The sequence below is a fragment of the Triplophysa rosa genome, linkage group LG19 (genome assembly GCF_024868665.1).
Source record: "Triplophysa rosa linkage group LG19, Trosa_1v2, whole genome shotgun sequence".
In the NCBI taxonomy this organism is placed as follows: Eukaryota; Metazoa; Chordata; class Actinopteri; order Cypriniformes; family Nemacheilidae; genus Triplophysa; species Triplophysa rosa.
In genome coordinates this window covers 5,460,234-5,478,901 of record NC_079908.1, presented here as the reverse complement: position 1 = coordinate 5,478,901, position 18,668 = coordinate 5,460,234, and the positions used below count along the sequence as shown (strand labels likewise).

Here is an 18,668-nt window from a genome sequence, read left to right as displayed (position 1 = left end):
GTACTAGTATCTAATGAATAAGTACTAGTATCTAATGATTAAGTACTAGTATCTATTGAATAAGTACTAGTATCTAATAAATAAGCACTAGTATCTAATTTTAGGTACTAGTATCTAATGGATAAGTACTAGTATCTAATGATTAAGTACTAGTATCTAATGAATAAGTACTAGTATCTAATAAATAAGCACTAGTATCTAATTTTTAGGTACTAGTGTCTAATGAATAAGTACTAGTATCTAATGGAATAGCTACTAGTAACTAAACAATAAGTACTAGTAGCCTAAAAATAGATACTAGTAAACGTCAAGGATTAAATGACAAAATGGCTTGCCATACATATACTAATTCCAATTGCGACGAGTCAAAATTACAGAAGAGATATCTGGAATTGGAATTCTGCCTAGTTAAAACTAAATTATGACTAGTACAGCCAAGGGTATTTTATGTCGAAACGGCTTGGCATACACGTGCTAATTTGCATATCAGTGATGTCATAACGTAGTATCAGGCAAGCTAAGCGCTTCAGGTCTGCTTCATATCTCTACTCTCTGAGCTGTCCTATACAGTATTATATTAAACAATACACCCAAATGCACAATAAATAGGTTCTTAATTACTTATTTTTCTGTTGGCAGTGAACTCGACCACTTAAAACTACACTACACACCAGCCGTCACTTTCGTTGAGAAGCTAAAATCCGTCTGTGCTCATGTTTATGCGTCCATACAGTTATCACATTTTAAATCATATATGCTCAAACAATGTCAATAAGTGATTATTTCTTGGAAACGCTGTTTGTACATGCGTATCTCATTCACGCTTCAGGGTGTCAGAACTGAATGTGCTGCTTCTTCCTGCCGAGGCAAAAACTCGCTCTCGCAGGGCAGTAGAAGTGAAGCAGAATGTTTAGCTAAATCGCCAAGGCTTATTCAGAAAGTAGCTAGATTTGTCGCTAGTCACTTTTTGAAAAATAAGTCGCTAAATCTAGCGACAAAGTCGCCAAGTTGACAACAATGTCTGGCACTCGACAATCAACAGATTTCCCATCCCCCAACACTGTCACTCACGATCAGAAGTCAAGACTAAACCAATTCACCGCCACATAATCGTTTTGTATTACCTATTTTTTTAGCCATTTCACACAATTCAGAAAAAAACAAAACGTGCAAATTATAGGCCTGTGTTTTAATATTATGAATGAAATGTGCGTTATTTGGAAGAAAGTCAAGGTGTGACTGACTTTAGCCCCCTAAGTGGATTCCCCTCCTTGTCCGCTCCATTTGGGAGAGGTGAACTGTCCACCGCGGGCGCGGCCCCTCCCCTTTCCACACAGCTTCTGCTGCGCTTCTCAGCAAGCAGGGGCGCCAATTTGCCAATTCCCCACACAGACAGTTATATGATAGATAATAGAAAACCGCTTAGAAGCGCAGATTATTTTCAAGTGCTTGTGCCGCCGCCCACGTGTCATGAAAAAATGCCGCCCCGGGCGCCTGCCCGGTTCGCCCGTGCCTAAAACCGCCACTGAGTACTTACATTGTCCCAAATGTTTCCAACTATTTGTAAATTGTGAGAAAACCGCTATTTTAACCAAGGACACGGACTGTGTCTGGGAGCCGCCTGTTAATTGCGTCAAAACTGCGTTACCAAAGACTAAATGGAAAGCATGCAACCTTTAGCCAAAAAAACGTAACGGCTGTTATATGACTGGCTGAGGTGCCCCACGTGATCCATGTCAGCCGTTTCGCTTTCTCCGATACAGACCCTTACCTCTTCCTGACACAAACACTAATTTACGTCATTTAAGATGGATACTTACTAGAAGACGGAAGCGCATTTTCAGGTTTTACCTGAAGATTATGAAGGCACATGAATTTTAAAAAGAGAAGGGCCCACATTGGTAAGCTATTTACAATAAACGCTGCAATATTTCAAGAAAAAAAATGTGAATTGTTATTTTTAATTTCACTGAGACTTTAATGTCATTTTCATCTGTTTTGCCTAGCATAACTTTAGTCATCATCAGATTGAAGCGTTATCAAAAAAGCACTTCTTTTTTGAGAATTGTTAATGTGAACGCACTACTCACACTATTTATACTACAAAATGCTGTAGAATAGTGCATAAGTGTGCGATAGCAGGGATTCTCCACCATTTTCACTCCAAGGCCCCACACTGTATTCAACAATATTCAAAGGCCCCCGCTGCCGCTCACATAAACTCTACATTTCTACCCAATAAAATATTTCAGATCATGAAATAAACTGAAAAAGTGTCTATTTAATATAAAAATGGACAACTAATTAGAAACATCTTGTTTTTTGGTTGTTTTAAAATGTATTTCAATGCTCGTTTTGTCTAATTTTAAATTATTAGTCATCCCGAGGCCTCCTTGGAAGTCAGCTGGGACCTCCTTGGACCACGGCTCCACTGTTGAGAAACACTGACCTATAGACTTTGGGGCGATGGAAGTTTTAAAATGCTTAATATCCGGGGTTTGCGTACAAAAATACGATTTTTCTGAGCCACATGTTCTTGGCGGAATTATTAAACGTGTTCATGCGGCGCTGCGCAGACTGTACCAAAGTACCGCGAGAAGATTCGAAAACCAGTGCGTTTGAACCGCTATCGCGGTACTTTGATGTAAACAGCCAATAGGTATCCGCATTGCCGCATGAAGCCGAATAAAACTTAAGGCTCTCACAAATAAATCACTGTAAAGTTACAAGTAGAAGTTTCTGGTTGAGTTACTGAATATTTATCTCATAGTGTCTGACAAGCGTCTTTCTGAGAATCTAATTTACCAGTAAATCCAGCCAATAATGTGAAAGGGAAGTGGGAGGAAATTTGGCTCACTTGCAGGAAGTAGAGCTGTTGTGTATGTAGTTAGTAGAGTGATGGCGGAGAACATAGATGGAGAGAGCGCTGGACTTGGGGAGAACAGGTAAAAATGCATAAAAAAGGTTTCATCGTGATTCTGTTGCGTGTGGAATACGCAGAAGTCATTTTACAAATTCGCATGTCTACATTGCAAGCGCACGACACAACGAGAACTATAATAAACCTCATCCAACGTCCAATCAACTTTTGCAGTGCAGACTAAATGAATAACTGGAAACATTTTAGTTTAGTTGCACATTTGGACTTTATACAAAGCTTTATAATGGATGTGTGGATTTATTTTGTTAAGACAACTTATTCTGAGATCCTACGATGCACTGGTTAGCATAGTTAGCTTGTTTCTAGCCTAGTCGCTCACAGTCATCATATGCGTGCGCTCTTTTTATTTATTTGTTTAAATAGTTTGCATTTAGCCAGAGTTACGGTACAGACAAAACTTAGACTAAGGGACAGGTAAACATATAGACATATTGTTCACGTTTTCTCTATTGCTGACGTGTTTTGCTAGCTAACGTTAGCCCCTAGGCTTGTTGACGACAATACATCCATTTGTGGAAATTAATTTACGTACAGTTATTATTTGTTCTTAAGCTAAATAATTTGTCCACATTAAAAGATTTGTAAGGTTTAAAAGTCTTGTAGTACCATGTAAATGCCATAATACATCAGAATGGTAATAAAGCAGTATCATTGTGTGTGTGTGTGTGTGTGTGTGTGTGTGTGTGTGTGTGTGTGTGTGTGTATATATATATATATATTAACTGCCATTGCAATACTGATGCCATCACTGTAAAAAACTTTGTAAACGCCTTTGATTTAGCAGTGTAATTGTATAAAACAACAAACCATAGGTATGTTTTTCTTTTTTCTTGGTAATCCAAGAGAAGGTCTAATATGGTTAAAATCATAACTTAAGTTGTCATGTACTTATCGTCAGGATGGCGTTGCAGCAGGCCATACGTTTCCATGGCCCTGCTCCACCTCCCAGCACAGTGTTACTAGGACCCCCTCCATTACTAAGACCCCCACCTCCACCATTCGGCATGATGAGAGGACCCCCACCGCCCCCCAGACCCCCTTTTGGACGACCACCGTTTGATACCAGTATGCCTCCTATAGCCCCACCTGGAGCCTTGCCTCCACCCATTGGTCCCCCACACCTGCAGGTACATACTGTGATGATGAGTGCCCACATAGAACAAATAGCCCAGTACATGACCAATGTCTATACGATCAAAGCACATATGTGATTCAAAATTAGTTTCTTGTCATGGGTTGGATCCTTAATTGTGGTTATGAAACAGTGCCCTACCTTTGGTTTCCTTAGTATCAATAACCTAACAAATAAAAATGGGAAATTTGCTGAAATAATTGTAGACTACTTTGTAACCACATTATAAATTCAAACAGGATCCAGTGATAGAGGAAAAGCGGTCTCAATGTCTGTCTTTTTTTCTTCAGAGGCCACAGTTTATGCCTCCACCCATGGGTAACATGCCCCCTCCTCCTGGTATGATCTTTCCCCCCGGAATGCCTCCGTCACCAGCTTCTGGGGCTGCTTCGAGTTTGCCCAGTGATGAAATCTGGGTAGAGAACACCACGCCAGAAGGAAAGGTATGTAAACCCATTGCTTGACATTTTATTTTAAAGGGGTCATATGGCATGAACACGTGTTTTTCTGTGTCTTTGGTGTGTTATAAGTTGCCCATGCATGTATTAGAAACGTAAAATTGCACAAATGAAAGTGTGGGAACAAAAGATGCATTCTATCTAAAAGCGAATGCTCACCAGACCTGCCTGAAACGCCTCGTGTAACCACACCCCCACACATCTACATCAGTTGGTGGTATGAGTTGACTAAGACCGCCCAAATGTACACGCAAGTAAGGTGGGCGTACCAATCACTACGCACTGGTGAACTGGCCAATCATAGCACACCTCGCTTTTCAGAGCCATGAGCTTTGTTAAAAATCTGTGCGTTTCAGAGAGGCGGGGCAAAGAGGCGATACAAACATGCACGGTATGTGGAAAATACACCATTTTTGAACCTTAAATGGTGTATACACATTGCATTACATCTAAAACAAACCATAATATTCGTGTCATATGACTCCTTTAAAGTTCTATTCTGCCTACACGTCAAGCAACCTTTCTTCTTTACTCTTTAAGGTGTATTACTACAACGCCCGAACACGACAGTCGGCCTGGACCAAACCAGAGGGAGTAAAGATCATCCAACAGTCGGAGCTCCATCCTCTGATGGCAGGCCAGTCTGGAGGCACCTCGGCATCTCCGAACACCACTGTAGCTAGCAGCAGCACAACTGTGCCTGGCTCAGTGTCAGCTCAGAGCCTATCCCCCAACCACACCCTCAGTACCAGCCCTAGCACCAGCCCGACCCCTGTTGGTTCCCAGCCATCCACCAGTGAGTATTACGTACAGCGGAGGGTCCGATCACGGACACATTTTAATGAAGCGGTGTAATTTTAGCATCCCTGGATTGAGTGGTGCATTAAACCAAATTTCTGTAATCACAGTTCCTTTCATAGTTCATATAAATGTGCACATTTTTCTTTTTTCATGCAGCGTCTAATGTTTCTGAAATGCCTCCAGTGGCCTCCACCCCTCCTGCTAGCATTGGTGTGACCCCTGTTGCTGTGGTCAGTGTTCCTACAGTAACAGCTACAGTCACAGCTGTGCAGACTATGCAGCTGTTGCCTCAGAGTCTCCCTCCAGGCCTGCCCATGGCCCAGCCACCTGCCACCATCCCAGCATACCCCCCAATCATGGTGCCACCATTCAGAGTGCCTCTACCTGGCATGCACATCCCACTGCCTGGTATGTCATTATTGCGTTTCTAGTTATTTGATTGTTTACCTTAAAAAATGAATATTCTGTGGAACACATAAGGAGATTAGTCTAAATGACTAATAACAAAGTCTAACAAATTGTTGTTTCACCCGACCTTTAAATAGTTCTTGTACAATTCTGTGGTGCTAATTATTGTGGTAATATCTATTTTCATGTAGCATCAATGTTTTAGTGTATGTTTAGCTCAAGTCAATTTTTAGCCTGTATCATTAATTGCGATATATCGGTATATTGCAAATAAACAAAAACTGTACAAATTTTCACATTTAAAAAATTATTTTCCAGTTGTCACTGTCAGAAAATTCTAGAATTTCTGTAGCACAGGGAAGGTGGGATGAAGCGATGATGGGTGACTACGTCTGGAACTTGTTTCGTGAGACAGTATTAGTCATAAAAGACAAAAACGATCAAATGTACACTTCTGAAGTTTTGGTCGACTCATTTTTAGTAACTTTTGTTAAACTGTTGTTTTGAGTGTTATGCCAGTACCTTGTCATTTCTGCGTGCGAGTAATAATACTGAAATGTGTAAAAAATTGTTTTATGTGATTTTCATATTCAGCATGTTAAACTTCATAAAGAAACAGTAAAAATGAAAGTGAAACACAAAAAATGGGACTTTAAAAAATTTGAATAATTCTGTAACCAGTAGATGGCGCCCTTGTACTGCGTTATGTAGACTTGAGAGCAGACATACTACACGCACTGTCTTCATCTGTGAATGTTGACTGCATATTTATTTTTTGTTTTAGGTGTGCTGCCAGGCATGGGCCCTCCTTTGGTACCCATGATGCACCCACATTTGGCCATCACTGCAACTCCTGCTTCTCTAGCTGGAGCACTTTCTCTTCCTGAATGGACAGAGTACAAAACAGTCGAAGGAAAGACTTACTATTACAACAATCGCACTCTGGAGTCCACTTGGGAGAAACCACATGAACTAAAAGAGCGGGGTATGCCAGCTCAATATCTAAAGCCTGTATGTGGCCGATGCTTTAGTGTCATTTAAAAATAAAACATGACTGTTTTTGTCTGAGCAGATAGAGAGAGTGACCGGGCTAAAGATGGACAGATTGGTGATGCTTCAGAGTCTAGGGATATAATTATGAGAGGCAAAATTGACAGTTTCGGCGAATCCAAAGTGGCAAGTACACAACACTCTGCAGTTTAGACTTCTTGAGCGTTTAGGAAACGTTATTGATTTATTCTGTTGTTGGTTTAGTTTCCCAGAGAGGAAGATATGACAGAAGAGGAAAAAGCAGCACAGAAATCCAGACCTGTAGCCACAAACCCAATTCCTGGTACTCCCTGGTGAGCTTCTTCCTTTTCTCTATTTAATTTGTGATTGGGGTTCACGTATTCTGTATGCAATCCCTTCTACAGAGTTTTTAACACGTTTGTGTTTAGGTGTGTGGTCTGGACTGGAGATGATCGTGTGTTTTTCTACAACCCAACTACAAGACTCTCCATGTGGGACAGACCCGAGGAGCTGGTGGGCCGGTCTGATGTGGACAAATATCTTCAAGAACCTCGCCACAAAAGGGGTCAAGATGACAAGAAGATAGGTGAGGTTCTCTATAATACGTTTTTGTGATTCGCACTTTGGGATTTAATGGGTCTTCAGAAAAATAGGCTAGGTAGCAGCCACCCACAACATTAAAGCATTGGCAAGATGATCATGCACAAGCATGACTTGCATTTATTTGCAAGAAACATAATCTCATTGTTTTAATCATTACATACATTTTCAAATTGTCATTTATTCTGCAGGAATCGGCAAAGAGGAGTTTGATGCAGCAGAGGATACACTTGAAGATGAGCCTTCTAAGGCTAAAAAGAGAAAGTAAGTACCAAACCAAGGAATCAAAACGGGCCCAACACTCACCCTTGCAGAGCACCTAGTTGTTTTATCATGCAGATGAATCAAGAAGCAGCATTTGATTTCTCTTTATAGTCATATGAAGAAAAGGGACGTAGAACTGCTTCCGCACATACCCTGAGCAAAAGAAAAGTTGATTGGACCATTAAATGTCAATTAACGAATTTTTTTTCGACGAGTTTTAACCAGTTTTTTTTACCAAAATGCACCCATTGCTAACTTTTCTTAGCTGTGGTAGTCTTTAGTTTGGGTCTGTTAAAAGTGGTGACTCCATATCGTTAACCAAATCAAATCAGTCGCTGTTTCCCATCAGTGCCCTTCACGCCTGCCTCCCCCTGACCCCAAACAGTGGTCCTGTTGCACTGGGGACTATTTTTCAGGGAACGCTTCTAAGCTCTGGTGATGCCAACGTGGGCCTCCAAGGTAACCCACCTTGCTTGACCTCTCTCTAGCCTCCATTAGGAAAACCCCAGTGAACTTCAGCTCCTCATTGATGTCTATTGATGTGTGATACAGCTTTGAGGATGTGGTTTCAAGAACAGAAAGGAAAAATGGGGTGATGCTCGTATCTGTCAGTCTATTCAACGTTTCCAAACGCGAAATTGTCAGTTATTGCAAGGACAATATGTATAAAAATATATCCCAAGTCATAGATTTCGCACGAACTTCATTTGTTTAATTGAAACTTGAGGTTCTACAAAAAGAAAAGGGGAAAGAGATTCTACCCCCCCAAAAAGTGCAGCTACATTCCAGAATGGTTTTCTTATTCTGTTGGCCTCTACTTTACAGGAAGGACGATGTGAAGGAGGCTGACGCAGGAAAAGATGTGGCCGTGGAGGCCGAGCTGAAGGCCGCTCGCGATCGAGCTCTGGTGCCCCTGGAGGCCCGAATGAACCAGTTCAGGGACATGCTGCTGGAGAGAGGGGTAAAACACTTGAATCCAACGCAATTCTCTAAGCAGCTCTGTAATGTTAGACACATAAATCTGAATGGAAGCCCACCAAGGTACAATCTTAAGTTCATTCTTGTTGCTATCATTCATTATTATTATTATTATTATTATTATTATTACAGCTTCAGTTCTTCTCTGTTGTCTGTCACTTTCTTACCTGTGAACTGCTCTGAGGTTGTGTTAGATAATTTGTGCTTTGGGTGAGTGGCCAGTATGACCAAAAGTTTTAATAGTCCAAAAATCTATTACAAAAGTGTGTAATAAAGATGAGTGATTTGTAATATGTTTTGTTTTTAAAGGGTTAGTTCACCAAAGAATGAAAATTCTGTCATGAATTATTCGCCTTCAACCGTAATACCTCCATTCTTATTCAGAACACAAATTATGTTGAGATCTGACAGCTTTCTGCAACACAATGTATAAAGTGCAAAAAGTTAGTAAAGTTATGTAAAATATATAAATTGATGTAAATTGATAAATATAAATTCATAAGTCAATAGTAAAATAGCACATTCATTTTGTCCTTAAATACACAAATCAGCTAAGCTGCATCAAAGCTTCGCATTTCTAAAAAACGTAACTACGAAATAGCTCGAATTGTAATAAAACTCTTAACTGCAAGTGCTTGTCAGAGAGTTAGTGTGCATTAGGTTGTGTATTAGGGATGTAACGATTCACTCAGCTCACGATGCGATGCGAGTCACGATTCTGATCTCACGATGCGATTTAGTCACGATTTACTCACGATTTATTTTGAAAAAATGAGTTGAAACAAATTAGAAATGAACAACTTCCCTTGCATTATTTCTTAAATGCTTCACGTTTCTTTGTATGATAAAATAATGTTTTATTTCAAATAACAAAACTAAACTGCAATTTTATAACAAATTAATAATAGAAAAAGTCTCTTTAATATAAACAAACTAATACTGTATGTGCTTTTCTTGGATTTTTTTGCATTTAAGAAATATCAGCATCCACGTTTAGATTTGCAGTGAAAATAGCGGCCCCTGCTGTTCAAAAAATGTATCGCGATTCAGTTCAAGCCTCAACCGATTTGAATCGTCGCTCATTACAACCGATTTTCAACCGGCTCACGGTGAATCGTTACATCCCTATTGTGTATGCAAGTTGTTTTGTGTACGTGCTGTGGATATACATTCGTATAAATGTTATAGGAGAATCTCTTCTGGTTAACACATGTCTACTGTGGCAGGGTTTATATGGTCATACTGCCCAGCTCCACCTGACAGCAGTCTACCTTCTCTTATACCTGTTCATACAAGAATCTCAAAATCTGTCTGTTAGTTGATAATAGATAAACACTTCAGTCTGAATTGTTGCATGATATGACAAGATAATCTTTTTTAAATGCCATAGGAAATGTAGTTTATAATGAATTTTGTGTTTAAGTGCTTTCTATTGTATTTGATGGGTTTGACGTGGAAACCTATTTGCCAGTTGTCTGATTCCACAAGCCCCCCCCAACCCACATTGACATTCATGAAACTATTACAATAGACAGAAATATATGAGACTTTATTAAACCTGATAAAGACCAGTGTTTTATGGGTTCTGGGTTCAATACAAGACGTGTACATTTGCAAAGTTTTGATCACTGCAATGCACATACAGTGGAGAAAATGGAGGTATAATGTAACAAGATTCAGTCCGATGGTTGGCCATATACAACAAAAGATTGATGTAACTTAAAAATCATATCTTTGTACTAAACAAGCTCCACATTTCTGCGTTCAAACTCATTTTGTTATGCTCCATAGACTTCCTTTGTAAGTGCATTGCTAAAAATACTGTTTCTTCATTTCTACAATCTCAAAAACGAATATTTTTCAGGGTAATCGGCAGCATTTTGCGGATTATCTTTATGAGTTTAACCTGGAACATTAAACATTTTCAATTTGAAGCCTTGCATTTTTCATATACTGTTTAAGGTCTAATTTCTAGACTAAACCGTTTCTCTGTAAGTCATATGTCTGTTCACGTCATACCTGCAGGTTTCAGCCTTTTCCACATGGGACAAGGAGCTGCACAAGATCGTATTTGACCCGCGATATCTGCTGCTCAACCCTAAAGAAAGGAAACAGGCGAGTAATACAGCTTCCTTCAGGCTGGTTTGTAGAAGGGGTCTTATTGTCACGAAGGCTTTGTGAATTCCCCTTCATTTGTCTGAGCAGGTGTTTGATCAGTATGTGAAGACCCGTGCTGAAGAGGAGAGGAAGGAGAGGAAGAATAAACTCACGCAGGCTAAAGATGACTTCAAGAAGATGATGGAAGATGCCAAGCTTAACATCAGGTCTGTCGAAGGACCGTTTTAAGTATTGACCAGGCATGAAATGTTTAAAAGTCTGCAGACATATTCCAAGCTTTGAATTGTATTATTTGGATGGACTAGAACGTATGGCCACAGATTGAATCAAGTTCCCTTCAATTTGTAGGACCACATTCAGCGAGTTTGCGGCAAAACACGTGAAGGATCCTCGCTTTAAAGCCATCGAGAAGATGAAGGACAGAGAAGCCATGTTCACGGAGTTCATGATAGCGTTGAGAAAGAAGGACAAGGAAGATTCGAAGAACAAAGTTGAGAAGGTCTGTTAGTAGCCTCGCACAGAAAGAGCAGCATTGTGGTTTGTCTTGATGAACAACGTGTTGCTGGATTGGGGCTTTTCCAGTTACATTTAGTTGGCATCATGAGACAAAGACAAATTCCTAAACTGAAAAATAACCGTTGTTCCATACACCACAAAACATATTTTTGAGCCCAAGCCGAATATTCCTTCAATCTGTCAGTTTCTCCTTTCTGCCCGCAGGTAAAGCAGGACTTCTTCGATTTACTGTCGGACCACCATGTGGACACCACCCAACGCTGGAGCAAAGTAAAGGACAAGCTGGAGACCGACCAGCGCTACAAAGCCGTGGAGAGCTCTGCTGCTAGAGAAGAACTGTACAAACAGTATGTTGAGAAACAGGCAAAGGTGAGACCAACATAACACTACCAAATACTCCCGTAGCTTTGGTACTTTCCTCTTGATGCAAACCTGTGTGTTGTGTAGAGCGTGGATGCTGAAAAAGAGAAGGAGCTGGAGAGGCAGGCTCGTATTGATGCGAGTCTGAGGGAGAGAGAGAGGGAGGTGCAGAGAGCTCGATCTGAACAGACCAAAGAGATCGACAGAGAGAGAGAGCAGCATAAACGTGAGGAGGCCACCCAGCACTTCAAAGCTCTCATGTCTGATATGGTCAGCGCCGGAACACTTGAGTTTCACTTTTTGGCATTTCGTTTTACTGTTTGTGTTTTGATTTCATGTTTTGTGTTTGCGCACAGGTCAAGTCAACGGACGCTACGTGGTCGGAAACGAGGCGCAGTCTGCGTAAGGACCACCGGTGGGAGTCGTCATCTCTGCTGGAGAGACACGAGAAGGAGAAACTGTTTGAGGAGCATGTGGAGGCTCTCACTAAGAGGAAGAAGGAGCATTTCAGGCAGCTGTTAGATGAGACCTCTATGGTGAGGCTGGGGTTCAAGACAAACACAATACATCGGTAAAAGTTGTATGGTAGCCCTAAACGCTCATAGTGATATAGCGTTCATATAGCGTTTAAGTTCAATATAGCGTTTAAGTTCATATAGCGTTTAAGTTGTAATTTTAAAAACTTGAGATTAGTTTTTATGTTCTTTTAGTTCACTCAAAAATGAAAATTATGTGATGAACACAAAGGAAGATAGTTGAATGAATGTCAGTAACCAAACAGATCTCATCCCCCATTTACTGCCATAGTAAGGAAAACAAATACAATGGGAGTCAATGGGGAATGAGATCTGTTTGGTTACTGACATTCTTTCAAATATCTTTTGTGTTCATATAAAATGTATACAGGTTTGGAACAATCTGAGGGCGTGTAAATGATGACAGAATTTTCATTTTTGGGTGTACTGTCCCTTTAAGTTGTTCATTTGTGGTATATGTTATGCACACACAATAGAGGACCCAGTATGCATTTCTGAGTCATTGACTGGTCAATTGCGAAACTTGTCATTAAGAATCTCTGTTTGAAATGTAGAGAATGTGTATCTGCTGAATTGTGCAGTCAGTGGACACTTCTATCCCATAAGACCATCGGAGCAAAATACTTTATTGGTTTATTGGCTAATAATTTATTTATAAAATGTGATATCAGATTTACGGGTCAAAGCTGATTTTTACTCTTATTTGATATGTGCTGGGTTTATGTCTGCAGAAAAAATACCATGTATATTCACATATCTTCGTTCACGGTTTAACGATAGATCACACTGACCACCACATGGAAAGAAGTGAAGAAGATCATTAAAGATGACCCACGCTGCATCAAGTTCTCCAGCAGTGACCGAGTGAGTGTTATTGTTCCTTTTTTAATATTAAGCTCATTTTATCTTTGTATCATCATGATACAGTCTTTCTCTGTATCCCTCCATGTCTAGAAAAAACAACGGGAATTTGAAGATTATATAAAGGACAAATACATCACAGCCAAAGCTGACTTCAGAACGCTCTTGAAGGAAACGAAATTCATCACGTATCGGTATGTTGCACTTGTTAAGAGAATGCATTCTGAAGAGAGACAAGAACGCTTTAACTCCATTGTTAGACTGCATAAAGGACATAAATAGCTGGATGGCTCTAAATTTTCTGAAATTAAATGATAATAAAACGGAAATTACGGATAATCTGGCCATTCAAAATCTGGGCCCCCTGGCCGTTTACAATAAAGTGGTTGTGAAGAATCTAGGCGTATTATTTGATACAGACCTTAAATTTGATAAATAAATAATGTTGTTAAATCTTGCTTCTTTAATATGAGACTCTTGGCTAAAGCAAAGGTTTTTCTTTCTGTAAAGGACCTTGAGAATCTTATTCATGCTTTTATTTTTTCGCAACTCGATTACTGCAACGCTCTATATATAGGAGTCAGCCAGACAGCCCTGGCGCGTTTACAGGCCGTGCAGAATGCTGCTTACAGGCAAACGCAAGCATGAGCACCATCACACCAAATGGTTGCCAGTTCATTTCTGTATAGAATACAAACTTTTACTGTTTGTTTTTAAATCCTTAAACGGTCGGGCAGTAACGTATCTTTATGTGCTAATAAAACGTAGTACATCGGATAGGTCTTTGAGGTCTTCTGATCAGTTACTACTAACAGTTCCCAGATCTCGATTAAAACTGAAGGGCGATCGCTCCTTTTCGGTTGCGGCTCCAAAACTTTGGAACCTGCTACCGGGGAATATTAGATCAGCTCCGTCTGTCTAGTTTTAAATTCTTGTTAAAAACTTATTTATTAACTCACGCTTTTAATAATTGTGGAGGTTGAGATAGACATTGGATGTGTATTTTTGTACATCTTTTTATCCTTGTACAGCACATTGGACAACAACAGTTGTATTAAATTGTGCTTTATAAATAAAGAAAAGAAAGAAGAAAGAATGCCACACCCGAAATCATTTACTCACCCTTTGTTGTTGCAAATCCATGTGTCAAAACCTAAATTATGGAGCGATTTTAGTCTCATTAATTATTCACGCGTAAAACAAGATACACACATGCGTAAACAGTTTCACATGAACAAAACCTAATTTACGTGCACAAAGTATAAATATACATTTACAAAAAGCAATTCACGTGAGTAAAACAAAACTTTTCTCATAAAGTACATTTCGCAAACATACGACTGTGCACAAATATTTCGAAAGTTTAAAATGTACACGTTTATCGTGTTATGTGAATGTGCAAATCGTCACTCACGTGTGAATCGGCTTGGATGTGTGTGTGTGTTTTTTGAGACTGTCCTGGCAGCGCAACCCCTCCCACGTGGGTTGTCGTACTCTTTAGCCAATCAGATTCAACCTTACCATTCAACCAATCATAATCATGGAGAGCACAGAACTCAAGGAGCTCTAATGTTAGCACTAAAGGCTCGTTTGTACAGTTTCGCTAATCTACTCTCTGAGCTGTGATGCTGTATTAAAACATAATACAGCCACGCAATAAATCTATTTTTATTAATTTATTTTGTAGGAGAAAAGTATGAAATAGTGAGTGAACATGACCACTTAAAAACTACACAACCAGCAGTCACTTCCACTGAACTGCTAAAATCTGTCTGGGTAACAAACTGTGAAACTGTGTTCCCCCGTCTGGGGAACATATCTGATGAGATATGTTCATGTTTGTATGTCCATACAATGTATGTTTTAAATGAACAAGGACAATAAATAACTAGTTCTTGGAAACATTGTTTTGTATGGGAGCATAGATTTGTAGCTACGCAAAAGGTGCGCAGAGCCGTTTTCCTTGAGTCCTGTTCTCTCCGCGTTTATGATTCGTTGAATGGTAAGGTTGAATCTGATTGGCTAAAGAGTACGACAACCCACGTGGGAGGGGTTGCGCTGCCAGGACAGTCTCAAAAAACACACACACACGTCCAAGCTGATTCACACGTGAGTGACGATTTGCACATTCACATAACACGATAAACGTGTACATTTTAAACTTTCGAAATATTTGCGCACAGTCGTATGTTTGCGAAACGTACTTTATGAGAAAATAGTTTTGTTTTACGCACGTGAATTGCTTTTTGTAAATGTATATGTATACTTTGTGCACGTAAATTAGGTTTTGTTCATGTGAAACTGTTTACGCATGTGTGTATCTTGTTTTACACGTGAATAATTAATGAGACTAAAATCGCTCCATACTAAATGTCATGACTTTAAATGACAGCATAGCATATGGTCTTTTGTTCTACGCTTAAACGCTAGTCAGACGTGTTTGGAATAACACAAGGCAAGCAAACGAGTGAAATTCATTTATATTGTCCGTCTCTGAATTATTTTTGGTTGAAATGCAATGATGAGTTTTGTCTTTCGTTCTCTCTCTTTAGATCACGGAAGCTGATCCAGGAGTCAGACCAGTACTTCAAGGACATTGAGAAAATCCTCCAGAACGATAAACGTTACCTGGTCCTAGACTGTGTCCCAGAGGAACGCCGCAAACTCATCACGTTCTATATCGAGGACCTGGACCGCAGAGGACCTCCGCCACCACCAACTGCCTCAGAACCTACCCGCCGCTCTACGAAGTGAGGTCAAAGGTCTTCAGCTAGTCAGACTTCCATTTATCACCGCACAGTGTTAAAGACATTGTCTAACTTTGAAACGTGTGTGTTATCTACTGTGCGAGATGATTCCCTGTTCGCCCACTAAATGTAGGCTAGCACAATGTTGCGGTCAATCTATTAAATTCGATCATCAGGTGGCTGCGTTTGTACATGTCACACTTGATACTGAAGCCTCCTGTGGTTCTGATGTGGATTATCAATGGCACTAGGCCGTTAAACAATAATGGGAAAGTGTGCATCATCCAGTACATTATGGTTATGTAAAATATTTCTTAAAGCGGTTTGATTTGGACGTTGCTATATTTCTGTATGCGTTGGAAACTGGAAATAAATGCAACTTTTTTTGTTTGGTTTTATGATAATTATTTTGTCATTTTCTGTCAGACTATAAAGTTAAAGAAAACAAAGTTTGTTCTTCCTCATTTTTATTATGATTTTTCTTCCATTTTTCTTTATAAAATTAGAACAAAAAGCATACCGTTAGGTCATTTGCTACATGGACAGCATTCCTATGTTTGTTGCATCAAAGAACCCACAGCTAGATTCAGAAATGATGCATGCACCTTCATGGAGTAAAATACTAATAATAGGACTAAACTGAAAAACATCCTCAGTCCTGCCACGATCCCAGAATCAGACGGTGGCTGAATACTGTTGCTTCCATCGAAACGTTTCCTGTTGTTTCCATAATTGAAAATTCTGTCATCATCAAAGATGATATTTTGAAGAATGTTGGTTAACCGAACAACGGCAGTACCTATTCACTTCTATTGTGTGGACATTAAAACCAATGCAATTCAATAGGTACCGTTGTTGGGTTCTGTTAGCAACATTCTTCAATATATCTTTTTTTGTGTTCTGCTGAAGAAAGTCATACAGGTTTATAATGACGAGGGTGAGTAAATGATGACAGAATTGTCATTATTGGGTGAACTACTCCCTTTAAGACTCTTTCATGTGACTCGCCTCAGTGTTTGTACTGTACTCGATACTGTAATTTTAAGCTATAACATTTGGCCTAGGTTGAGTTTAACTTCAATGCCCAGTTTCACAGAGCTGTCGTAACTGAAATAAATTGCCCAGCCATATCTTTAAATATGTCTTTGCCATTGTTTTGTCTCAAGATGCACACCAGTAATGTTTTTATTAAAGGCATTTTATTAAAAGCCACTTATATATCCTAATTTTAACAAAGGCGTAGTCTTGGTTTAAGCTAAACTTTGCTTGTGAAACCGGGCCCATGACTTAGGACAATTAGCAAGACGTTATCATGTGTGGGCGGTACCTTGCTGAATCTACAATTCGCTGCGAGACTTTTAGGGTTAAATGTTTTGGGGAATAAAGCTTCATACATTTAATTTCCTGGTAACTACAGCTTTCCTGAAGAGGTCGGGTGCCTTTGAGGCTATGAGTCACGTGGAAGGGCCTTCAGTAACCTAAAACGCAAAAGGATCGTTTTGCTGCGTAACCACCACAAGCTACAGCAAGGGAGAACATTGGAAGAGAAATAAAAGCAGTCCAATGTGGTTGTCCGTTGTTTGCAGTGCACCTTCAAGTTGTACATTTGGTTAAATTCAATGCAGTACAGACAGTCTGCTGTGAAGGCAAAGTCTGCTCTCTTGAAACTGTCCATTGGAGTCCAATTTTCATAGGCCGAGTCTTTAACGCCTCAAGACGCTGAGGTTAGACATCCGAGCTACACGCTAGTTGACCTTGTCCTGAAATATATAGAGGTTGTTGGTGGCGGCCACAGCGATGATGTTCTCACTGGGGTGCCAAGCTGTGTGAAGGATCTTCTTGCTGAAGTCCAGGCTGTCCACGCTGATCTCGTCTTTGCGCCGTTTCCCGCCGACACAAACTTTGCGCGGCTTGAGGATGGCTCTGGGTTTGCTGTTCTCCCGTGAGGCCTCCAGCGTCACGTCGCGCTTAGTGTTTCGATCAAACATACGGAAGAAGTTGTTATAGGAGCCTGTCATTAGGACGCTAATGGGAAAAAGGGAAAGAATAACATTACTTGGTGATTACTCGCGCTTTGTTTGGTTGTAGTTAGTCGATGTTAAGCTTTTCACTACCCGATTATGATTCACAATAACGATAGTAGATATCACAATATCTAGTGAACGGTTTTGAAAATACATAAGATGCATAATAATGCTGATTGCATTATTTTGTAACCATTGTGACTCTTAAGGCAAAACTGTAAATGGCTGCTAAATTATTTACTATATTTCGGTACGTGTGGAAGTAACATTAATATCCATAATCGTGGTTTTTAATATCACGGTTATTGGTGGTATATCATGGCACCCTTAAACTGCGGGCTGTTCAGATTAATGATCAACAAAATCTGGTGTGAATGTCTCCGTACCTGTCAGTCCCATTCCAGACACATTCAAACTTGTCAAAGATGCAATCATTCTCATACAGTGAGCACAGTTTACTTCTCAGGTAGTCATGGACCTGTAAAAGAGTACACAAGATCAGTTAGAAAGCTTGTATTGTTCAGTCCTGTTGTAAGTCCTGTTACAGTTCTTAACAATGACTATAACTTTTTCTGGTTCTAATAGTGCATGTAAATGTCAACTTTCTTTGATGTTTGCCTTTATATTTAGTTAGATTAAGATTGTTCTCTTCTATTGTAACAAGATCTACAATATTGATCACTGGTTCTATTCATCACCCTGTACAACACACTGCCATCTAAACAACTGTACAGTCTGTCCCACTCCAGCTGTGCAAGGGTCTAAGGAGTTGGTCATCTACATAGAATATTTCTAAAACATTTGTCAAGTTTAAACTTAAGTTGTGAAATTTCTGAGTATTATCTCAATGCTTATTTTGTGACATTAAAGTGCTGATATAGTTGTGCAGGTGTTGCATTTGGACAGGTCAAAA

The 18,668-nt window shown here is 39.8% G+C and overlaps 2 protein-coding genes across 4 annotated transcripts in view; one reads left to right on the top strand and one right to left on the bottom strand.

Moving 5' to 3' along the window:
* The first annotated feature begins 2,817 nt into the window (after positions 1-2,817).
* On the top strand, positions 2,818-16,123 carry tcerg1b (transcription elongation regulator 1b (CA150)). The gene is made up of 20 exons (XM_057359702.1): positions 2,818-2,945; positions 3,840-4,068; positions 4,364-4,516; positions 5,072-5,327; positions 5,489-5,740; positions 6,525-6,725; positions 6,813-6,916; positions 6,995-7,083; positions 7,180-7,337; positions 7,543-7,615; positions 8,441-8,576; positions 10,619-10,708; positions 10,799-10,917; positions 11,060-11,210; positions 11,432-11,596; positions 11,675-11,857; positions 11,944-12,123; positions 12,904-12,987; positions 13,078-13,178; positions 15,537-16,123. Exons 1-20 carry the CDS (start codon positions 2,899-2,901, stop codon positions 15,736-15,738), a joined length of 2,973 nt encoding a protein of 990 aa, XP_057215685.1. The 5' UTR covers positions 2,818-2,898; the 3' UTR covers positions 15,739-16,123.
* A 123-nt stretch (positions 16,124-16,246) lies between these two features.
* The window catches only part of ppp2r2bb (protein phosphatase 2, regulatory subunit B, beta b), a 68,889-nt gene continuing 66,467 nt past the window's right edge, over positions 16,247-18,668 (bottom strand). For all 3 annotated transcript variants that reach the window (XM_057359704.1, XM_057359705.1, XM_057359706.1), the window contains exons 8-9: positions 18,142-18,233; positions 16,247-17,756 (exon numbers count right to left, since the gene is read on the bottom strand). In XM_057359704.1, the coding sequence (XP_057215687.1) occupies positions 17,477-17,756; positions 18,142-18,233 (372 nt within the window). In that variant the 3' untranslated portion in view covers positions 16,247-17,476. The remainder of the gene's footprint in view (positions 17,757-18,141; positions 18,234-18,668) is intronic.